Source organism: Miniopterus natalensis, chromosome 9 (genome assembly GCF_054644295.1).
Source record: "Miniopterus natalensis isolate mMinNat1 chromosome 9, mMinNat1.hap1, whole genome shotgun sequence".
Lineage (NCBI taxonomy): Eukaryota > Metazoa > Chordata > Mammalia > Chiroptera > Miniopteridae > Miniopterus > Miniopterus natalensis.
The window spans coordinates 58,639,881-58,659,208 of record NC_142089.1 but is presented as its reverse complement, the minus strand read 5'-3'; the positions used below and the strand labels follow the sequence as shown (position 1 = coordinate 58,659,208).

Here is a 19,328-nt window from a genome sequence, read left to right as displayed (position 1 = left end):
AGGGAGGGAGGGAGGGGGGAGAGAGAGAGAGATAGATGTGAGAGAGACATATCAATTGGTTGCCTTCCACAGGCGCCCTGACCAGGCTGGGAATTGAATCTGCAACCCAGGTACATGCCCTTGGCCAGGGATCTAACCCTTGACCCTTTGGTGCACAGGCCGACGCTTCAACTACTGAGCCACACTGACCAGGGCTCATGGGAAATCTTATTCAAGAATTGCAGTAATATGTAAAGCTGAATTTTATATATACTTATTATTAAGATTTTATTTCTTTAGAGAAGTTTCATGTTCACAGAAAAATTGAGTGGAAAGTACAGATTTCCCTGCCCCTACACATACACTTCCCATTTATTAGCATTCTCCACCAGTGTGGTATATGTTACAATTGATGAATCTATATTGACCCATCATAATCACCCAAAGTCCACAGTTTACATTACAGTTCACTCTTGGTGTTCTACATTCTATGGGTTTGGGCAAGTGTATAATTTACACATATTCATCATTATGGTATCATATAGAGAATTTTCACTGCCCTAAAAATCCTCTGTGCTCTGCCTGTTTGTTCTTCCTCTCTCCCCAACCCTTGGCACAACCACTGATCTTTTTTTTTTAGTTTTTATTTATAACCACTGATCTTTTTGCTGTCTCTGTAGTTTTGCCTTTTCCAGAATGTCATATAGTTGGAATCATATATTATGTAGCCTTTTCAGATTGACTAAGTCCTTTTAAAATTGAAATAGAATTCACATACCATAAAATTCACTCCTTTAAAGTGGCATTTGGTATATTCACAAGGTTGTACAGCATCACCACAATCCAATCCCAGAACATTTTCATCACTCCAGAAAGAAACCTGTACCTATTAGTAGTCATTCCTCAATTCCTCCTTCCCCAGTCCCTCGAAGACATTAATCTAATTTCTATCTCTGGATTTGCCTATTCTAAACATTTTATATAAATGGAATTATACAATATGTAGCCTTTTGTGTCTGATTACTAAGCCCTTTTAATAATGTTTTTAACCTTTTCAAAGTATGTTAAAGTTTCAAAATAAGTTAACACCTCTATGAGGTAGATAGGAACTTTATGATGTAATAGCATTGTCATATTTATTATGTCTTCATGACCTCGGTTTACCATAGGATGAAGGAAAGAGGTTTAGAGGTGGCCGAGTGGAGATTTGGAGGAGAGTTAAAGGAAAAATGGGACATGATGTATATAAAAAAATAATTTGATCCTGTGGGAATTTTAGGACCATGAATATTAAGCTTTATTAAATATAACTGCAATTAAATATTCCAGTTATATTTAAGACTTTAAAGTTTAAAGATGGGTTTTTGAGCCTTCAATAGTTATAGACCAAATCTTATTTCAGCAAGGTTGGAAGGATGTCAGGATGGTGCTCTTAGTTATTCTAACTCTTTAAATGGAAGTCTGTTACTACAGTGTGCAGAAGGGGTATGATAAATTTATTTGTTTTAATGATTAAAAAACAAATTAAAAAATTTGTTTTAATAAAAAAAATTTGCCTTTGCTGCAATTATTTTGAGCAAAGGACATTTATATACTGGAAATTTAAAGTGCTAATTCTTGAAAATTGTATGTATATTTGAGATTAATGGCATTAGTAAAAAGTAGCATTTTTCTATAAATTTTACGTAGTAGGCTTTCTGTTTTAAAACATAGTGTGCTTTTGAGATGCAAATTAGTGCCATCTTCACAATTGAATTTGTAGCTGTTACTATGTAGAGAAAGATCAATAGGATAACAAATTCCAGTAGGCTCTCTTGTTGTCTACCATGGCTCCTACTATTTCCTGGCATAAAGGTAGTGCTTGTTAAATTATTCCTTGTTTTCTGTCTAGTCTTTTGTCCTGATGAACTGTGCTGCTGGGCTGCATGAGGACTTCTTTTACCTGGGAGGCTAGTGATCTTACCCCATGTTTCCTTTCCTTGAGTCTCATACTTTATCCTGCTTATCTTTCTTGGGAGTTCTCCCCTCAATAGTAAGAGCCCCCTGATCCATTGTATAATACCATTCCCAAGGGAAGTAAGTTCTAAAAGGGGACAGTTACTGAAAATGAAAAGAAAGTAAGAGGTATCCATAGATTAGTAAAACTCTTGCTCCTATTCAACACTTGTAATCAGAACTTTGTTTTAGCAGTTCCAGCTTCATGTTCAGTTGTTTAACTATGATCTTAGAATCTCTTCCATATTATCCTTTCTCTATGTTGACTTTCCTGCTGGATTGAGGTGGTGGGTAGTGGGGGCAGAGGGATAGAGAGAGTCTTGTGTGTATTGAAGTGAGGAGGAAAGCTTTGAGAAAACCCAGGAGGACAACAGTATCTGCCAAAATAGTCTAGGTAGGATTTTTACTTGTGTATGTGTTGCTGTTTTAATTTGTGTGTATATGAATTGCTTTATATAACCAAGGTTGGCTGAGAATATGCTGATTCAGAAAATAATTTATTGTGTGCTAGCCATTTACCTATTGCATAAAATTTAAGATCTCAATGCACATAAAAGCACTTTGTAGTTTTCAGCTTTTATATATGTCTCAGGCCTTACAATCAAGAAGTTCTTTTATGATCGTTTTTATAAAAGTACAATCCCTTAAAAATCTATTACACCTTATTTATTCACACATCATTATGAATATTTAGTTTTGTATAAATATTCAAATATGGTTATTCACATTGTTTTTCATTACTGAAATGATAATGCCTTGTTTGAATATTATGTATATCTTTCAGCTGAATTTATTTTATATGTATCTGTTTAGGGTGGTCTGATTTATGACATATATTTGGACATATGTATAATTCATTGAATCTTAGAGATGGGGGGATCTTAAAGGCTTTTCTAGTCCTGATTGCCCACTTAAAACAGAAACACATCTTCAGCTCTTGACATTCAAATCATATAATTGCTGCTTTATTATAGCCATTGGTAGGGAATCTAATCTTTTTAGGCATTCCATTCTATTTCTGAATAATTCCGACCAATTGAAAATTACCTTGAATCTATCTCACTGTTAACTGTTTATCATAATTTTGTTCTTTTAGAACTAGACCCTCTTCTGTAAAAATACTCTTCAGTGGTTTGAAGACAGATATCATGGGTCTCATTACATCTTATTTATGTCAGTTTTGTTTGTTTTTTGTTCTGCCTTGTTAGTCATGTTACAGGATTTCTCTATCCTCACTTAATGGACATGTTTGACTTTCTTGGCTTTAAATGCTTTTTACTACAACCCCAATAAAGAACACATTTTATATCTCATTCAGTATACCCATACATATCCATATATGTAAGTACATAGGTTTTTATTGTTTTGGTTTTTTTGTTAATCCTCACCCAAGGATATTTTTTCCATTGACTTTTAGAGAGAGTGGGAAGGAGGGAGATGGGGGGGGAGAGAGAACCATTGATGTGAGAGAGAGAGACACCCAGTGGTTGCCTCCTGTACCCCCCCGGACCGGGGGCCAGGTATTGAACCTGCAGTCAAGGTTCTTGCCCTTGACTGGGAATCGAACCCCCTCACCCTTCGTTGAGCGCTCTAACCATTGAGCAACACTCGCCAGGGCTGTAAGTACATAGTTTTAATACATGTATGTAACAAACAAAAATTTCATTAAGATAATATATCTTTACACTAACGTTTTCTGTTCTTTTTAATTTTTAAAAAATGCTAGTGTTGCCTGTTACATTGATTTTTATCACTCCCTGATGAATTTCAACCTGTAGTTTGGAAAACATTGTTCTAGTTTGTTCATGCTGCAGAACTGAAACAGTTTCCAAAAGATGGATGTTAGGACAATCATTGCTAAAACAGGTTTTACCTTTATCACCTCAAAGAAAATATCCTGATGGTGATTACTAAGGAAAAGTTAACAGGATTATCAAAGTTCTTGGTGATGAATACTGTAAAATACACGTTAACTTTTATTTTTATCCTCAGGTGGCGACAGACAAGGTTGCAGAAAAGCTGAGTTCTACTCTCTCATGGGTGAAGAACACAGTATCATATACAGTCAATCAGATGGCCAGTCAGGTGGCAAGTCCATCTGCTTCATTACCCACCACATCCTCGTCTACCACACTGTCAACGCCAGCCCTTTCACCATCTTCCCCGTCACAGCTGAGTCCAGACGACCTCGAGCTCCTGGCTAAACTGGAGGAACAAAATAGGTGAGTGAGGTGCTTGGCCTTTCTCTTTCCAATTATCATGCAAACTCAACCATTCATATATCTATATATTTATATATAGATATATATATATATATATATATATATATGCACCACTATCAAAGTTTTAAATACTCATATTAAGGATGTCTATTTTTCTAGTTTTTGGTGCATCGTTTATCAAAATTACTTAAAAGTATTCAAGTCTTTTTTGGAGAAGTGGTCTTAAAACTAAAGTTGGATTAAAATTTTATTTTGGCTCACATAGTTTTATATATATATATATATTTTTCCCCTTTATTTAATTTTTTTCCATCGCTATTTATACCCTCTATACACTCCTCTGTCTCTACCCCCCCTCTCCCTATATATTTATTTTCTTAGTATAGAATTTTCCCTAAATTCTTCCTGAATTTTAGAAAAAATTTTAAAGGCAAATAAAACCACCATTTTTGTTTTAAGCTAAATAGTGCCCTTGGTTAAGTTGTAAAATCATTTAAGCAGGCTGGATATCTGATTTGTGTTTTAGAGTAGGAAATCTCTTCATAAGTTTGTTCACGGCAGGCAAAGTATCCTTTTCTGTTGATGGATATGAAATAGTTGTTGACTCTGCTAGGAATGTGTGCTCTGGATTCTGTGTCCTTTCACTATATTGTTATCAAAAGCTCTTTAGGGCATCAGTTACAAAGGAATTATTAGAAGAGCATCCTTTTGTGTTTAGTCAAGGTTTATATTACCACTCACTTTAAACATGATAGCAGAGATCATTTCTAGCAGTTTTTTTGATATATAATTGACATAATAAAAAAGTACACTTAATAAGGCATATAATTTGGTAGTTTTGACATATGTATATATTGTGAAATTATCACCGTAATCAAGAAAATGAACATATCCATTATCCCCTTTCACATCCCCAGGGAGCCATTGATCTGCTTTCAAACTAGATAGGTTGCATTTTCTAGAATTTTATAGAAATGGAATCTTACACTATATACTCTTTAAAAAAAAATTAAAAATCTATTGATTTTTAGAGAGAGACGAAGTGTGTGGGGGGAAAACATGTATGTGAGAAGGAAACATTGATCTGCTGCCTCCTGCACGCCCCCTACTGGGAATTGAGCCCTTGTCCCTGGCATAAGCCCGGACTGGGAATTGAACCGGTGACATCTTGGTGCACAGTATGACACCCAACCAACTGAGCCAAGGCACTATATACTCTTTTTTAATGGATTATTTCACTCAATATAATTATTTTGAGATTAATCCACATTGTGGCATATATGAATAGAGAAAAGAAAGTGCCATATGATTTCACTTATATGTGGAATCTAATGAACAAAATACATGAAGAAGTGAAATAGAAACAGACTCATAGATACGGAGAACAGATTGACATCTGTCAGAGGGGGAGGTGGGTTGGGAGGCTTGATGAAAAAGGTGAAGGGATTAATCAAAACAAAACACAACAACTCATAGACACGAACAGGTGTATGGGCACTACCAGAGGGAAAGGGGGGTAGAGGGAGATAGAGGAGAGGGGTAAAGGAGGGATAAGTGGTTTTGGAAGGAGACTTGACTTTGGATGGTGAACACGAAATATAATATACAGATGATATATTATAGAATTGTATATCTGAAACCTATATAATTTTATTAACCAGTCACCCCAATCAATTCAATAAAAAAAAAAATCCTTTTTTTGTTTTGTTTAATCCTCACCCAAGGATGTTTTCTCCATTGATTTTTAGAGAGTGGGAGGGAGGGATGGGGAAGAGAGAGACAGAGACACCGATTGATTATCTCCCATACTCATCCCAACCAGGGCCTGGGCTTGACCAGCAACCTAGGTACATGTTCTTGACTGGGAATTGAACTTGTCACCCTTCAGTGCCAGGGCTAATGCTCTTACCACTGTGCCACACTGGCCAGGGCCAAAAAAATTAATCTTAAAAAAATCATTTTTGTACAAACATTCGTATTGATATATGCTTTCATTTCTCCTGGACACATACCTAGTGATGGAATAGCTGATTCATATGGTAGGTATACATTTTACTGTTAGCCTGTTTCCCCAAGGGCCTATACTTTTTTACATTCCTACCATTAGTTTATAAACATTTCCTCTACATCCTTGTCAACACTTGGTGCTATCAGTCTTTTTAATTTTAGCCATTTTAGTAGGTATTGATATCTTGTGCTTTTTAAAATTTATTTTTCAGTTACGGTGACTTACAGTATTATATTAGTTTCAGGTGTACAACATAGTGATTAGTCATTTATGTACCTCACAAAGTTATCACCCCAATAAGTGGTACCCATCTGACACCATACCTAACTGTTACAATATTATTGAATGTGTTCCCTGTGTTGTACTTTATATCCCCATGACTTTTTATAACTGGGAGTTTGTATTTCTTAGTCCCTTCCATGTTTTCACTTATTTCCCCAACCCCCCTTTCCATTTGGCGACCATCAGTTTCTTCTCTGTATTTATTAGTGTTTGTTTACTTTGTTTTTTAGATTCCACATATAAGTGAAATCATATTGGTATTTGTCTTTCTCTGACTTATTTCACTTAGCATAATACATGTAAGTCCGTCCCTGTGGTAAGATTTCATTCTTTTTAATGGCTGAGTAACATTTTATTGTATATAGGTACCAATCTTTATCTATTAGCCTATTGATGGACATTTAGGTTGCTTCCATATATTGGCTATTGTAAATATGCTGCAGTGAACACAGGAGTGCATACATCTTTTTGAATTAATGTTTTGAATTTCTTCAGATAAACACCCAGAAGTGGAAGTGCTGGGTGATACAGTAGTTCTATTTTTAATTTTTTGAGGAACCTCCATACTGTTTTCTATAGTGGCTGCACAATCTCACCAACAGTACACTAGGGTTCCCTTTTCTCCACATCCTCACCAATACTTGTAGTTTATTGATTTATTGATGCTAGCCATTCTGAGAGGTGTGAGGTGATATCTCATTGTGGTTGTAATTTATATTTCCCTGATAATTAGTGATGAGCACCTTTTCATATGTGTGTTGGTCAATTGTGTGCCCTCTTTGGAGAAATGCCTATTCGGTCAATTGCATGTCCATTTGTTAATCAGATTGTTTGCTTTTTTGGTGTTAACTTGTATGAGTTACATATATATTTCTGATATTAACTCCTATCCAATGTATCATTTGGCAATATCTTCTCCCATTTAGTAGGTTGTCTTTTTGGTTTTTTAAAAATGGTTTCCTTTGTTGTGCAAAAAGTTTTTAGTTTGATGTCCCATTTGTTTATTTTTTCTTTTATTTCCCTTGCTTGGGGAGATATATTAAAAAGTATTATGGTTTTATGGTTTCAGGTCTTACATTTAAGTCTTTATTTATTTTGAGTTTATTTTTGTATTTGGTGTAAGAAAGTGGTCCAATTTCTATTTTTTCCCATTTATCTTTCCAATTTTCCCAACACCATTTATTGAAGAGGCTATCTTTACCCCATTGTATATTCTTGCTTCCTTTATCAAAGATTAGTTGACTATTCGGGCGTGGATGGTATCATGTGGTTTTAATTTGCATTTTGTAATAGGTATTGAGCATCTTTTTATGTGCTTATTTGCCACTGATATATCTTCCTTAATAAAATGTCTGTTTGAAATTTTGCTTGTTTAAAAAAATGAGTTTGTTTTCTTACTATTATGTTTCAAGAGTTCCTTTTTTTTAAAAATTTTTTTAAAAACATATCTTTATTGACTTCAGAGAGACGAAAGGAGAGGGAGAGAGATAGAAACATCAATGACGAAAGAGTCATCGATCAAGCCCACAACCTGGGCATGTGCCCTGACCAGGAATCGAACCCCGATCGCCTGGATCCTAGGTTGACGCTTAGCCACTGAGCCATGCCTGGCCAGGCTCAAGAGTTCTTTATATATTTTGTATACAAGTCCTTTTTCATGTATATACTTTTCAAATATTTTTCCCCCCAATCTGTAGTTTTGAATATGTTTTGAAGAGCGAAAGTTTTAAATTGGATGAAGTTCAATTTGAAAGTTTTCTTTTATGGATTGCACTTTTGATGACTCAAAGTTACACAGATTGACTCCTATATTTAGAAGTTTTATAGTTTTACATTTAGATCTATGAACCATTTTGAGTTAATTTTGTATATGGAGCAAAGTATAGATCAAAGTTCATTTGCTGAATACGAATATTGTTTCATATCATTTATTGAAAAGACATTTTTCTCCACTTAATCACTTTTTCACTTTTGTTTAAAAAAACAGCTGTCCATATATGATTGGCCTATTTCAGGACTCTATTCTCTTCCATTGATCTATTTGTCTATCTGAATGCCAATATGATACTGTTTTGATTATTGGAGCTTTATAGTAAGTCTTGAAATTACATAGTTTTAATCCTCCATTTTTGTTCTTTCATTTTGACTATTTTTGATTCTTAGCATTCCCATATGAATTTTACATCAAGTTGTTAATTTTTATTTATTTTTTAAATATATCTTTATTGATTTCAGAGAGAGGAAAGGAGAGGGAGAGAGAGAGATAGAAACATCAATGATGAGAGAGTCATTGATCGAGCCTGCAACCCGGGCATGTGCCCTGACCAGGAATCGAACCCCCATCGCCTGGATCCTAGTTCGACGCTCAACTGCTGAGCCACGCCCGGCCAGGCTCAAGTTGTTAATTTTTACAAAAATACTTGCTGAGATTTTTATTGGAATTGCATTGAATCCCTGACAATATCATCTTCTACCCATGAACACAGTATATTACTTATTATTGCTTGTGCATGGTATTATTTTTATAAATTTAATTTTTGATTGTTCATTGCTAGAATATAGAAATACAATTGTTTTTTCTTATTAATCATGTATCCTGCTCCCTTGCTAAACTCACATGTTATTCTGGTAGGTTTTTTTTGTTGTTTTAGATTTCATTAGATTTTTCTATATAGATGAGCATGTTGACTGTGAGTAAAAGAACTTTTACTTTTTCCTTTGCAATCTGGATGCCTTGTATCTCTTTTTCTTATCTTATGCAACTGGCTATTTGTACTCCAGTAACAGTTTGAATATAAGTGGTGAACAGATATCCTTGTTGTTAGTGATAGGGTTAGGATTTTGTGTGTATGAAGGTGTTCGTTTAATTTCTGCCCCTTTGCTTATTACATTTGAAAGGTTTTGAGCAAAATCTTTTGGTTGAGGTTTTGGGAGGAGATGGTCTTCTAATATAATAAGTAGATTGGCAAAGTTTTTTGGATAAGATGAATTTGGAAAAGGGTTATGAAAGAGCAGAGTGAAATGTTAGGTTGTGTGAAGGCAGTTATGAACAACTAGGTCCTCAGAGAAAAGAAAATGACAAGGACTATTAAGGAGAATAAAAGGAAATGTTACATGCTAAACTTAGTGGAATATGAAGCTAGGGCAGGACTGGCAAAGTGCGGGCCTTATAGATAGTGCTAAAGGGTTTAAAGGATTTGTAAGTTTTGAATTGCTTCTTGCGTAGAAAATATTTTTCATAAAAGATAACTTTTGTTACTAGCTAATTTGACTCAGTGGTTAGAGCGTCGGCCTACAGACTGAAGAGCCCTGAATTCGATTTTGGCCAAAGGCACCTATCTTAGTTGCAGATGATCCCTAGCCCCAGTTGGGGCTCGTGGGGGAGGCAACCAGTCACTGTGTCTCTCTCACATTGATGTTTCTCCCTCCCTCCCTCCCTCCCTCCCTCCCTCCCTCTCTCTCTCTCTCTCTTTCTCTTTACCCCTTCCACTTTCTCTAAAAAGCAGTGGAAAAAATATCCTCATGTGAGGATTTTAAAAAAACAAAATAAAACGATAACTTTTGGTGCTGAGTTTTTAAGTGACCAACGTTGAATTTATTTTTTATGGTTGTGATCAGTAGTAGTTAGTAAAATATACAAAGCACTATATTAAAAATAGTTGCGAGTGTGGTATGGGTATAGATGAACTTTTTTCCAAGTAGTTCACAATTTACTCCAGAATACCAGATGTGCTTGGCATATATGTTAATTAAAGAATAATTGCTAGAGTTATTTAAAGATGTTCAGAAAAGAGATTTTCACAAGTAAGACTTTGAAGAAATAAAAGGAGCAGGAGGTTGTCACCTTTAATTCTTGTGTGGAATCACTAAAAAATATGTAGCGTTTTTTTTTGTTGTTTTTTTTAAAATATATCTTTATTGATTTCAGAGAGAGGAAGGGAAGGGAGAAAGAGAGTTGAAACATCAATGATGAGAGAGTCGTTATTGATCGGATGCCTCCTGCATGCCCTCTTCTGGGGATCGAGCCCACAACCTGGGCATCGAGCCCACAACCTGGGCATGTGCCCTGACTGGGAATCAAACCTAAATCTCCTGGATCCTAGGTCAATGTTCAACTGCTGAGCCACGCCCGGCCGGGCAAAAGATATGTAGTTTTTTGAGTCTGAAATTTGAAAGTCTCTCTCTTTCTCTCCCCCTCCCTCTTCCTCCTTTTTCCTCTTCCCACCCTCCTCAATTATTGAAACTCAGAATCCATGGGAAGGATTTTTGTATAGAGAACAGGTGAATGTAGTGACATCTTTTTTTGCCTTAGGAGAACAATCCTAGTGGGAAAACACATCTCTCTGACTTTAGTAAAAAATAAAATGTCAGGGAGCATTTGAGATCTTGCTCTCCGGCATGTCTTCAGTTTTACTCAAATAAAATCTCAAAAATTCTCAAAAAAAAAAAAAGGGAAGACAAGCACTAAGATCTTGCTTTCTTCCCCTTACTGTCCCCCATTACCCTACTAACGTATTAAGTCCAAGGAATAATTTAAGAATAATTACTTACATTTTCTCTGAGCACTTCTGTGGTTTGTAATGTAGATATGCAAGTTATATATGTAGATATGAAACACAACTACTACTTTTAACAAGGGAGATGCTCTTTTTAGTATTTTTCCTTCTCTTCCTCAAATGTAGATGAGTCTCTGGCTATGTTACTTAACTCTCTTTGATTCAGAAAGTATAAAAATGGCAGTATTTTAGAAAATTAAAATATGAGAAATTTGAAGATAACAAATTCTATAAAAAAGTTATTACTTTTGAAAAATAAGTCCATGTGGCAATCCCAGAAAGATGTGAAGAAAGGGTTCAATACAGTGTCAAAGATCTGTTTGATGAAGGTTAATAATTCATAGCCTTAAAGTTGAAATGGGACAGTTATTTTTTTCTGTGTGTGAAATGTGCTTTTCTTTTTCAAAATATAAAGAATTTGTATTCTCAGCTTTGGCAGAGATGGAATTAAGAAGGTATGGTTCAAGTGTAATAGCAGTGCATTTTAATTAAGGAGGTGAATGTTGCTGATTTAAATTTTGAGTGGGCCACTATTTGCATGGTTTAAAACATTGCAACCATGTTTGTTTCCTTTTACATTCTATTATTGGAATCAGATTTTGCTTTTTAGCAGATTTTGGGGGTTGAGATAGGGGATGAGGAAATGAAAAGAGTTGTTTTATACTAAAGTAAATGCATTTTTTTTTTTAATATGGTAAACAGGCATGTTTGAAACTTTATACCTTTTATTTTTTGATATGGTAAACAGGAATGTTTGAAACTTTAATTTATGTATCTTTCATACTATCCATTATGGTAACCACTAGCCATATGTGGCAAATGAGCACTTGGAATTTGACTGATCTAAATTGCAATATGCTCTGAGTAAAATATACACCAGATTTTGAAGAGTTGATTTAAAAAAAGAATATATCTCATTAATTAAAAATTTTCATTACATTTTGTTAAAATGGCATTTTGCCTATATTTGGTAAAATGTTAAAATTAATTACACTTGTTTCTTTTCACTTTAAATGCAGCTACTAAAACATTTAAAATTATATAAGAGGCTTGTGTTATATTTCTATTGAACAATACTGACTTAGAGAATCTTTAATCTTATGTTTATAATTTTACCACCACAGCATTGGTACCTAAGTTTTGCTGAGAATATGCTCTATAACATAGTCATGAACATTAAGGAAGTAAAAACAGGTATTTTCAACTCTCTGTGTTAAAGTACATGTAGTTTTGCCCTAGCTGGTTTGGCTCCGGTTAGAGTGTCGGCCTGCGGACTGAAGGGTCCCAGGTTGAATTCTGGCCAACAGCACTTACCTTGGTTGCAGGCTTGGTCCTGGTGGGGGCTCGAACGGGAGGCAACCACTCAATGAGTCTCTCTCACATCGATGTTTCTCTCTCTCTCTTTCTCTCCCTTCTATCTCTGAAAAAATAAAAATCTTTAAAATACATGTATTTTTAATCATAGGAGAGGACTTTAGTCTTCACTCAAACTCTTTATTCTTTTTCTTTTCATTGAGGATTGTTTAAATTTTTTTAATTGTCAGATTTCTGGAGGAATATGATGATAGAATTAAAAGAATTTATTGTACTACACTTTCAGTTTCAGCTAGCTTAGCTTCAGATCATCTCTTTTTTTAATTAAAAAGTCCCAGAAGTCAACTATGCCTGGAACTGCCTCTCTGGAATGTCTGTATAAAGTAAACTCCAAACCATCAGTTTCTGATGAGAATATTTGGGAGGGGGCTGTAAGACTCATTTATTCACCTTCTCTAAGATCTCATCTTTAAAGAAACAAAACCAAAAGAAAAACCCCGTTGCTTTCACAACCAGAGAGATCCCTGTTGTTTAGGCACCTCTCTTCTGAGTTGTCTCTGAATTGTTTCCAGTGCTAATTCCTTATGCTTTTTTAAATTCTCCTTTCTTTGTTTCTGTTGCTCTGAGACAGGAGTTTGTGCTTGATGTTGATGTGAGAGTGTGACTCCTTCCTCCCGAATCAGGCATGTATTTTGTTGCTACTGATTTTGCCTGCCTTCAGGCTAGCAAGTTGCTCTCTTCCCCCAGCACATTCATACCCTGTTGCTCTGGTGTGACATTACAAGGGATGTTTGAACTCCATTTTGAAAAGTTGCTTCCTCTGCAATAAGTACCAGTGTTTTTAGCTTTCGGAGTGTTTTTCTCATATAGCAATTTCTTCCCTAGCTTTCCTAGACTTTTCCTTAGCTCTTTATAAAGTATCTTAGCAGTTCACACGCTACCAAGTGGTGTGTTGACCTGGTGCTGTTTGTCCTCTCTCAGTTCTGGTGTCTGTACGAAAGCATTATGCTGAGTGCAATAGGATATTTTAAAAGTTTACTATCAACTCTTCATTAATAACTGCCAGATTTCTATGTCTGGGCCTCACCTCTTTCCTGAGCTCCAGACTCATCTTTTCAGCTACTGTGCTTCTTATCTGCATGGATATCCCCCCCAAGCACTTCAAACTCCAAATATCCCAAAGAGAACTTACTCTTTTTTCTCTTCTTTGTATTTTTCAATCATAGTATTGTAGAAAGAGGCCTTTTCTTTTATGTTTATCAAATACATATTACCACAAACTACTCTTTTTACCTCGTATGCCCATCATGAAGTGCACACTCTGCCATTTTCCTTACATAGGGCATCGCCTTGGTGAGGAGAAGGTTCAGTTCCCAGTAGCAAAGACATGGTGAAGGTAATCTAAGATAAGACCCAAAGTACCGTGTGTGTTGGCATATTCCGTTGTTATAAATTTAGTCTTTAGTTCTATCCATCAGGGAGTTGGAAATGTTTTCTCTCTGCCAAGTCTTCTAAGCTTCTGGAAGCAACCAACCCTAGACTTTATTCTTAATACTATTTGAAGTCCACCCAATAATTTTCTTTAGCACCCGCATCTACGATAATATGGGGCTGTAGCCATTTTGAACGCTACCCTTAGAGCTAGAGCTACTCTAACAGAAACTTGGAGTTGCTTAGTTAGGATACTGAGGATTATGTATTCCCCAGTTAACAGACCAACCTATAATGTCTTAGTCTGGCAGTATTCTGAGACGGTGAGTAAGTTTGGATTTCTGAATTGTTGTATAATAGTGGCAGAATGAAATAGTGGCAGGAGGCCACACAAGCCTATGGGAATGCCTTTAATTATAGCATACAATATTCCTGCTGGGCCAGTATTTTTTCATTAATCTGATAAATTTCTTTTTGTATTAGCCATAAGGAAATTATGATGGGATGGGAAGGTAGATTTTTTGCAATAAGTCCATGCAAGTCAGTGAACCCACATGTTCTGGGAAGAGGAAAATAAGTAAGTCTTGAAAAGACTTCTCAATAGCCTGCAGACCTATGAGTAGTGCTGTATTACCATTTTCCCAGTTGCCAGCCTCACGTCTTTAGAAATTGTTGACTTTTTCAGACAGTGTGCACCCTCCTCTACCATGTCAGAATATTTTAATTATCATGAAATTAGGTGGCAGTCTGTTAAGGAGTCTTCCTGAATTGTTTCATCACAGCTTTTAGCAATAAGGAATAAAAATATATGATTCTAACTACACATTCTATGTTTATAGAGTATGAATATGTTAATTTATATTCTTAATGAATATGTGAATTCTTTTCCTGCACATCATGACTAAGTAGCTCAGTGGGGAGATATTCGTTGTATCGATTCAAGAATTAACACTTACTGGAAATGTTCTGTCTCAGACATCTTCATTATACCTATAGCACTGAAATAAAATTCCAAAGTTTTTCATTAGAAAATTCTAAGATTTGCTAGAATGACCAATTTGAAAAGGAAGGAATGAAGTAATGTTTATACCTTTCTTCTTCACAAAATAGATACACTTACTATATAGAAAAAGCCCAGTCCTTTACAAAGTAATAGTCCTGGTTTTTAAAAGGTTCTTAAGGGCTTCTTTTTAAGCAGTAGTTTCTCACCTAATTTTCACTACTCCTATTTTCACTCATTAGCCAGAGAAATGTTTATTATACATTTTTATAAATTTGATATATAATTTGTAATCAGAGAAATGCATAGTTGTTGTGAGTTTTTTTAGAAATGCACAGTTCTTAAGTGTACAGTTTTAGTTTTGACAAATATATACACCTTTGTATAACCCACATGCCCATGAACATGTAGACAATTTCTTAGAAAAGTCCCATCATCTCAGAAAATTCACTTGTGCCCTTTCTAGCAACTCCACCCCCTGAAACCATTTTCTGATTTTTATTGCCATAGGCATATTTACCTGCTGTTTGTTATGTGCCAGCTTTATTGAGCTATTATAATTCATATACCATACAATTCACCCATTTAAAGTATACAATTCAGTGTTTTTTCACATATTCAGAGTTCAACCATCACCACAATAAATTTTAGAACATTTTTATCACCTCTAAAAGAAACTGCACATTTATTAGCAGTCACTGCCCTTCTTTTCCTGCTCCCTTCACTCCCACTGCAAACCTCAGCAACAACAAATCTATTTTCTGTATGCTAGATAGATATTTCATATAAATGAAATCACATTTCTTTTTGTGACTGGCTTCTTTTACTTAACGTAATGTTTTTAAGGTTCATCCATGTTGTAGCATGTATCAATATTCCTTTTTGTGACCGAATAATATTTCATTTTGTGGATATACCAATGCTTTTTATCCATTCGATAGTTGATGAACATTTGGGTAGTTCCACTTTTGGGCTATTATGAATAATACTGCCATGAACATCTGTTATATAAGTTTTGTGTGGGAATAGGTTTTAATTTCTCTTGGATATATTGGTAGGAATGGAATTAATTGCTGGTTCATATGGTAATTCTGTGTTTAGCCATTTGAGGAATTGCCAGACTGTTTTCTGAAGCACTTGTTATTATTTGTCTTTGATCATAGCCATCCTAGTGGTTGTGAAGTAGTGGCTCATTATGGTTTTGATTTGCATTTTCCTAATGACTGGTGATGCTGAGCATCTTTTTATGTGCTTACTGCCACTTGTATATCTTCTTTGGAGAAATGTCTATTCTGATTCTTTGCCCATTTTTTAATTGGATTGTCTTTTTATTATTGAATTCTTTATACATTCTGGATAAAAGTCTCATGTGTTGCAAGTATTTTTTCCCATTCTGTGGGTTTTCTTTTCACTTTCTTAATGACATCCAGTGAGGTATAAAATAATTTAAATTCTGATGCCGTACAATGTATATATCTTTTTATTTTGCCACTTGTGCTTTTGGTGTCTCATATAAGAAGACTTTGTCTAACCCAAAGACATGAGGATTTAATCCTATATTTTCTTCTGTAATATGCTTGTTCTTGAACTTCATATAAGTGGGATCATATAGTATGTACTCTTTTGCATCTGGCTTTCATTCACCCTAATGTTTATAGGATTCATCCATATTCATATATGTATCAGCAGTTTGTTTCTGTTTATTGCTGAATAGTATTGCAATGAATGACTATATCACAACTTTGTCACTTATTTTCTGGTTTTTTAGGTTGTTTCTGGGTTTTGGCTATCATGAATAAAACTTCTGTGGACTTTCAACAGCAAGTTTTTTTTTGGACATATGTTTTTATTTCTCTTCCTGAGTAATATGAAAATATATTTAACTTTATAAAGAACTGCCTAACAGTTCTTCAAAGTGGTTGAACTATACTCCTGATATCTGTATATGAGTTAAAAGTGCCCCCATCCTGGGCAGTACTTGGTGTGGTCATTCTAATGTGCCCATAGTGTGGTTTTAACTTGCATTTCCTGATGACTAAAGATGTTGACCACTCAATTACTTATTGGCCACTTGATTATCTAGTTTTGGAAATGTCAGTTTAAGTCTTTTACTCGTTTCAGAATATGTTGCCTTTTTAAAAATTTAAATGTTTTATTATTATTTTTAATTAAATTTATTGGAGTGACAGTGGTTAATATGAACATATAGGTTTCAGGTGTGGGTTTCTATGTTACAAGGTCTATATATTGCTCTGGTGCCCACTACCCAAAGTCATATCTTCTCCCTGTTTGCCTTCTTAATTATTGATTTTAAGAGAGTTCTTCATCATAGCATGGCCAGCATGGCTCAGCGGTTGAGCATCAACCTAGGATCCAGGAGATCAAGGTTCTGTTCCCAGTCAGGGCACATGCCCGGGGTTTCAGGCTCAATCCCCAGCAGGGTGTGTGCAGGGGACAGCTGATCAATGACTCATCACTGATGTTTCTCTCTCTCTCTCCCTCTCCCTCTCTCTCTGAAATCAATAACAAAGTATATATTTTAAAAAAAAAGTTCTTCATATATTCTGGATTACCAATCTTCTGTCAGATATATATGTTGAAAAAATTTTTTTCAGTCTATGTCTTACCTTTTTATTTTCTTAATGGTATTGAAAGGTTAAAGTTGGTGGTGTGAGGGCAGGCTAAATAGCCATCTCAGACAGTGAATAAAGAAAAATTAAATTTATTTAAGGAAAAGGGGATGGGGATATCCAAAGGGAAGGGCTACATAGCACTGAGTCAAAGGGTATTGTGTCCATACTTGGGACAGTGAAACAAGTAAGAACATAAAAGCAGCAACAGGAGAGCCTCGGCTGGGCTGCTTTGGCTCACTGAGAAGTCAGAGAGAGAAGGGACCTTGGAGACAGGTTCAGGGGGTTAGCCCCGGATGAGCTGCCGCTGCCCATTGCTCCCCTGGTTGCAAGTCTCGTGGGGTCCCCTCCAAGGGAAGAAGGGGGGAAGGAGGTGGCGCTGTGGAGCTTGCACTGGGTCCTTTGTCCTGAGCATATTTATCTCTTTCTTGCAGGTGGGAATCAGAGGTGTCAGGGGAGGGTCTTAATAGATTATTCCTCAGCTTTTCAGGTGTACTCTTTCAGAGTTGTGGTCTCTACTGATCAGTTAGTGCCAGTGCAGGGGGTCATTAGTCAATGTAGCTGGTCCTGAGGCAGCCACAGAGCCACTTCTCTGGTTTTGCTGCTTCTCTGGGCCTATAGCTGAAATACAACTGAGGCCTAGATGTTATCTTTAGGGAGGAAATGCTCAGGGCTTAGGGGTCTAAACAGCATGACCAGCGATATGCTAGGAGAGGATAGGTTACCCTGGGGACAAAGTTCTTGTTTTCCCAGTTTTGCCCCTTGCTAGGCATCTGGGGCTTTGTGCACTGATGAGTTTCTGTACCTGGCCTCTGCTCATATCTGTCTAACAGGTATCTTTTGAAGAACACAGCATTTTAAGTTTGAAGGCAATTTATTTTTTAATCATTTTTTTTTTCTTTTATGGTTAATATTTCCTTTTGTCCCATTAACAAATTTTGCCTACTCCAAGGTTATGAAGACTTTTTCCTGTTTTCTTCAAGGACTTTAATAGTTTAGCTTTTATATTCAGCCCTGTTGTCCATTTTGAGTCATTTTTGTATGTCATGTGAGTTAAGACAGGGACAGTATCTTTAAATAACGTGATGTCTTTAGTTGGAATATTTCATTTGTAAATCTTTCTCACAGTGTTGTATATTTGTATGTGTAATTTCAGTTTCCTCTGAAGGTGAACTACTACTTAACCTTTTTCTTTAACCCACCCATGAATTTCACTTGGCATTTCCTGTTTATCCCAAAAGTTGCAATTTGGCAACGTGATACCTTTCTGATGCTCTAAAAGCCTTCTGTTTAGGAACTGTTCGTTTATACTTCGGTTGCATCTCAAACTTATGTTTAGCTTAGGAAATATCATTATGTTATTTTTAACTGAACGCCTCTCTATTGATGGCAGTGATACAGTTAATTATTTGGCATATAGCAAGCATTCAGTGATTAAGTGAAACTAAGAATTTAGGTTCAGATTATTTTAGTAAAGTTTGTTTCTCTATTCCATTTGGAATTCTTAGGCTTTAGAATCATATATAGATTTACTTACATGTATACAATAATTTTTCTATAAGATATATTATGGACTTACTGAAATAGTATTCATGGCGAAAAGTACTTGAAGTTAAACATCATCGTTAATTATGCTTTTCTAATAAAGAATATTTATGGCAACCCAGTTAGTTGACCTAATATGACTGCTTTATACATTTTTCTGTTTCTAGCAATATTTGGGACATTTTATTTAAATTATTGTTGCCATGAAAATGTATTATATTATCCCATGAATAAGGATAGTAGTTGTTCAATTTATATTGTAATTGAATATGACATCTTGAATTTGAAGGTTTTTTAATATGGGGGTTTTCATGTTATTTCAATTCAGTCAATATTTTATGTACTTTATACTGAGCTAAATGCTTT

At 35.4% G+C, this 19,328-nt stretch overlaps 1 protein-coding gene across 3 annotated transcripts in view; it reads left to right on the top strand.

The window, feature by feature from the left end:
- The window catches only part of EVI5 (ecotropic viral integration site 5), a 167,135-nt gene that overhangs the window by 32,304 nt on the left and 115,503 nt on the right, over positions 1-19,328 (top strand). For all 3 annotated transcript variants that reach the window (XM_087820590.1, XM_087820589.1, XM_087820588.1), the window contains exon 2: positions 3,967-4,196. In XM_087820590.1, coding sequence (XP_087676716.1) covers positions 4,048-4,196 — 149 coding nt within the window. In that variant the 5' untranslated portion in view covers positions 3,967-4,047. The remainder of the gene's footprint in view (positions 1-3,966; positions 4,197-19,328) is intronic.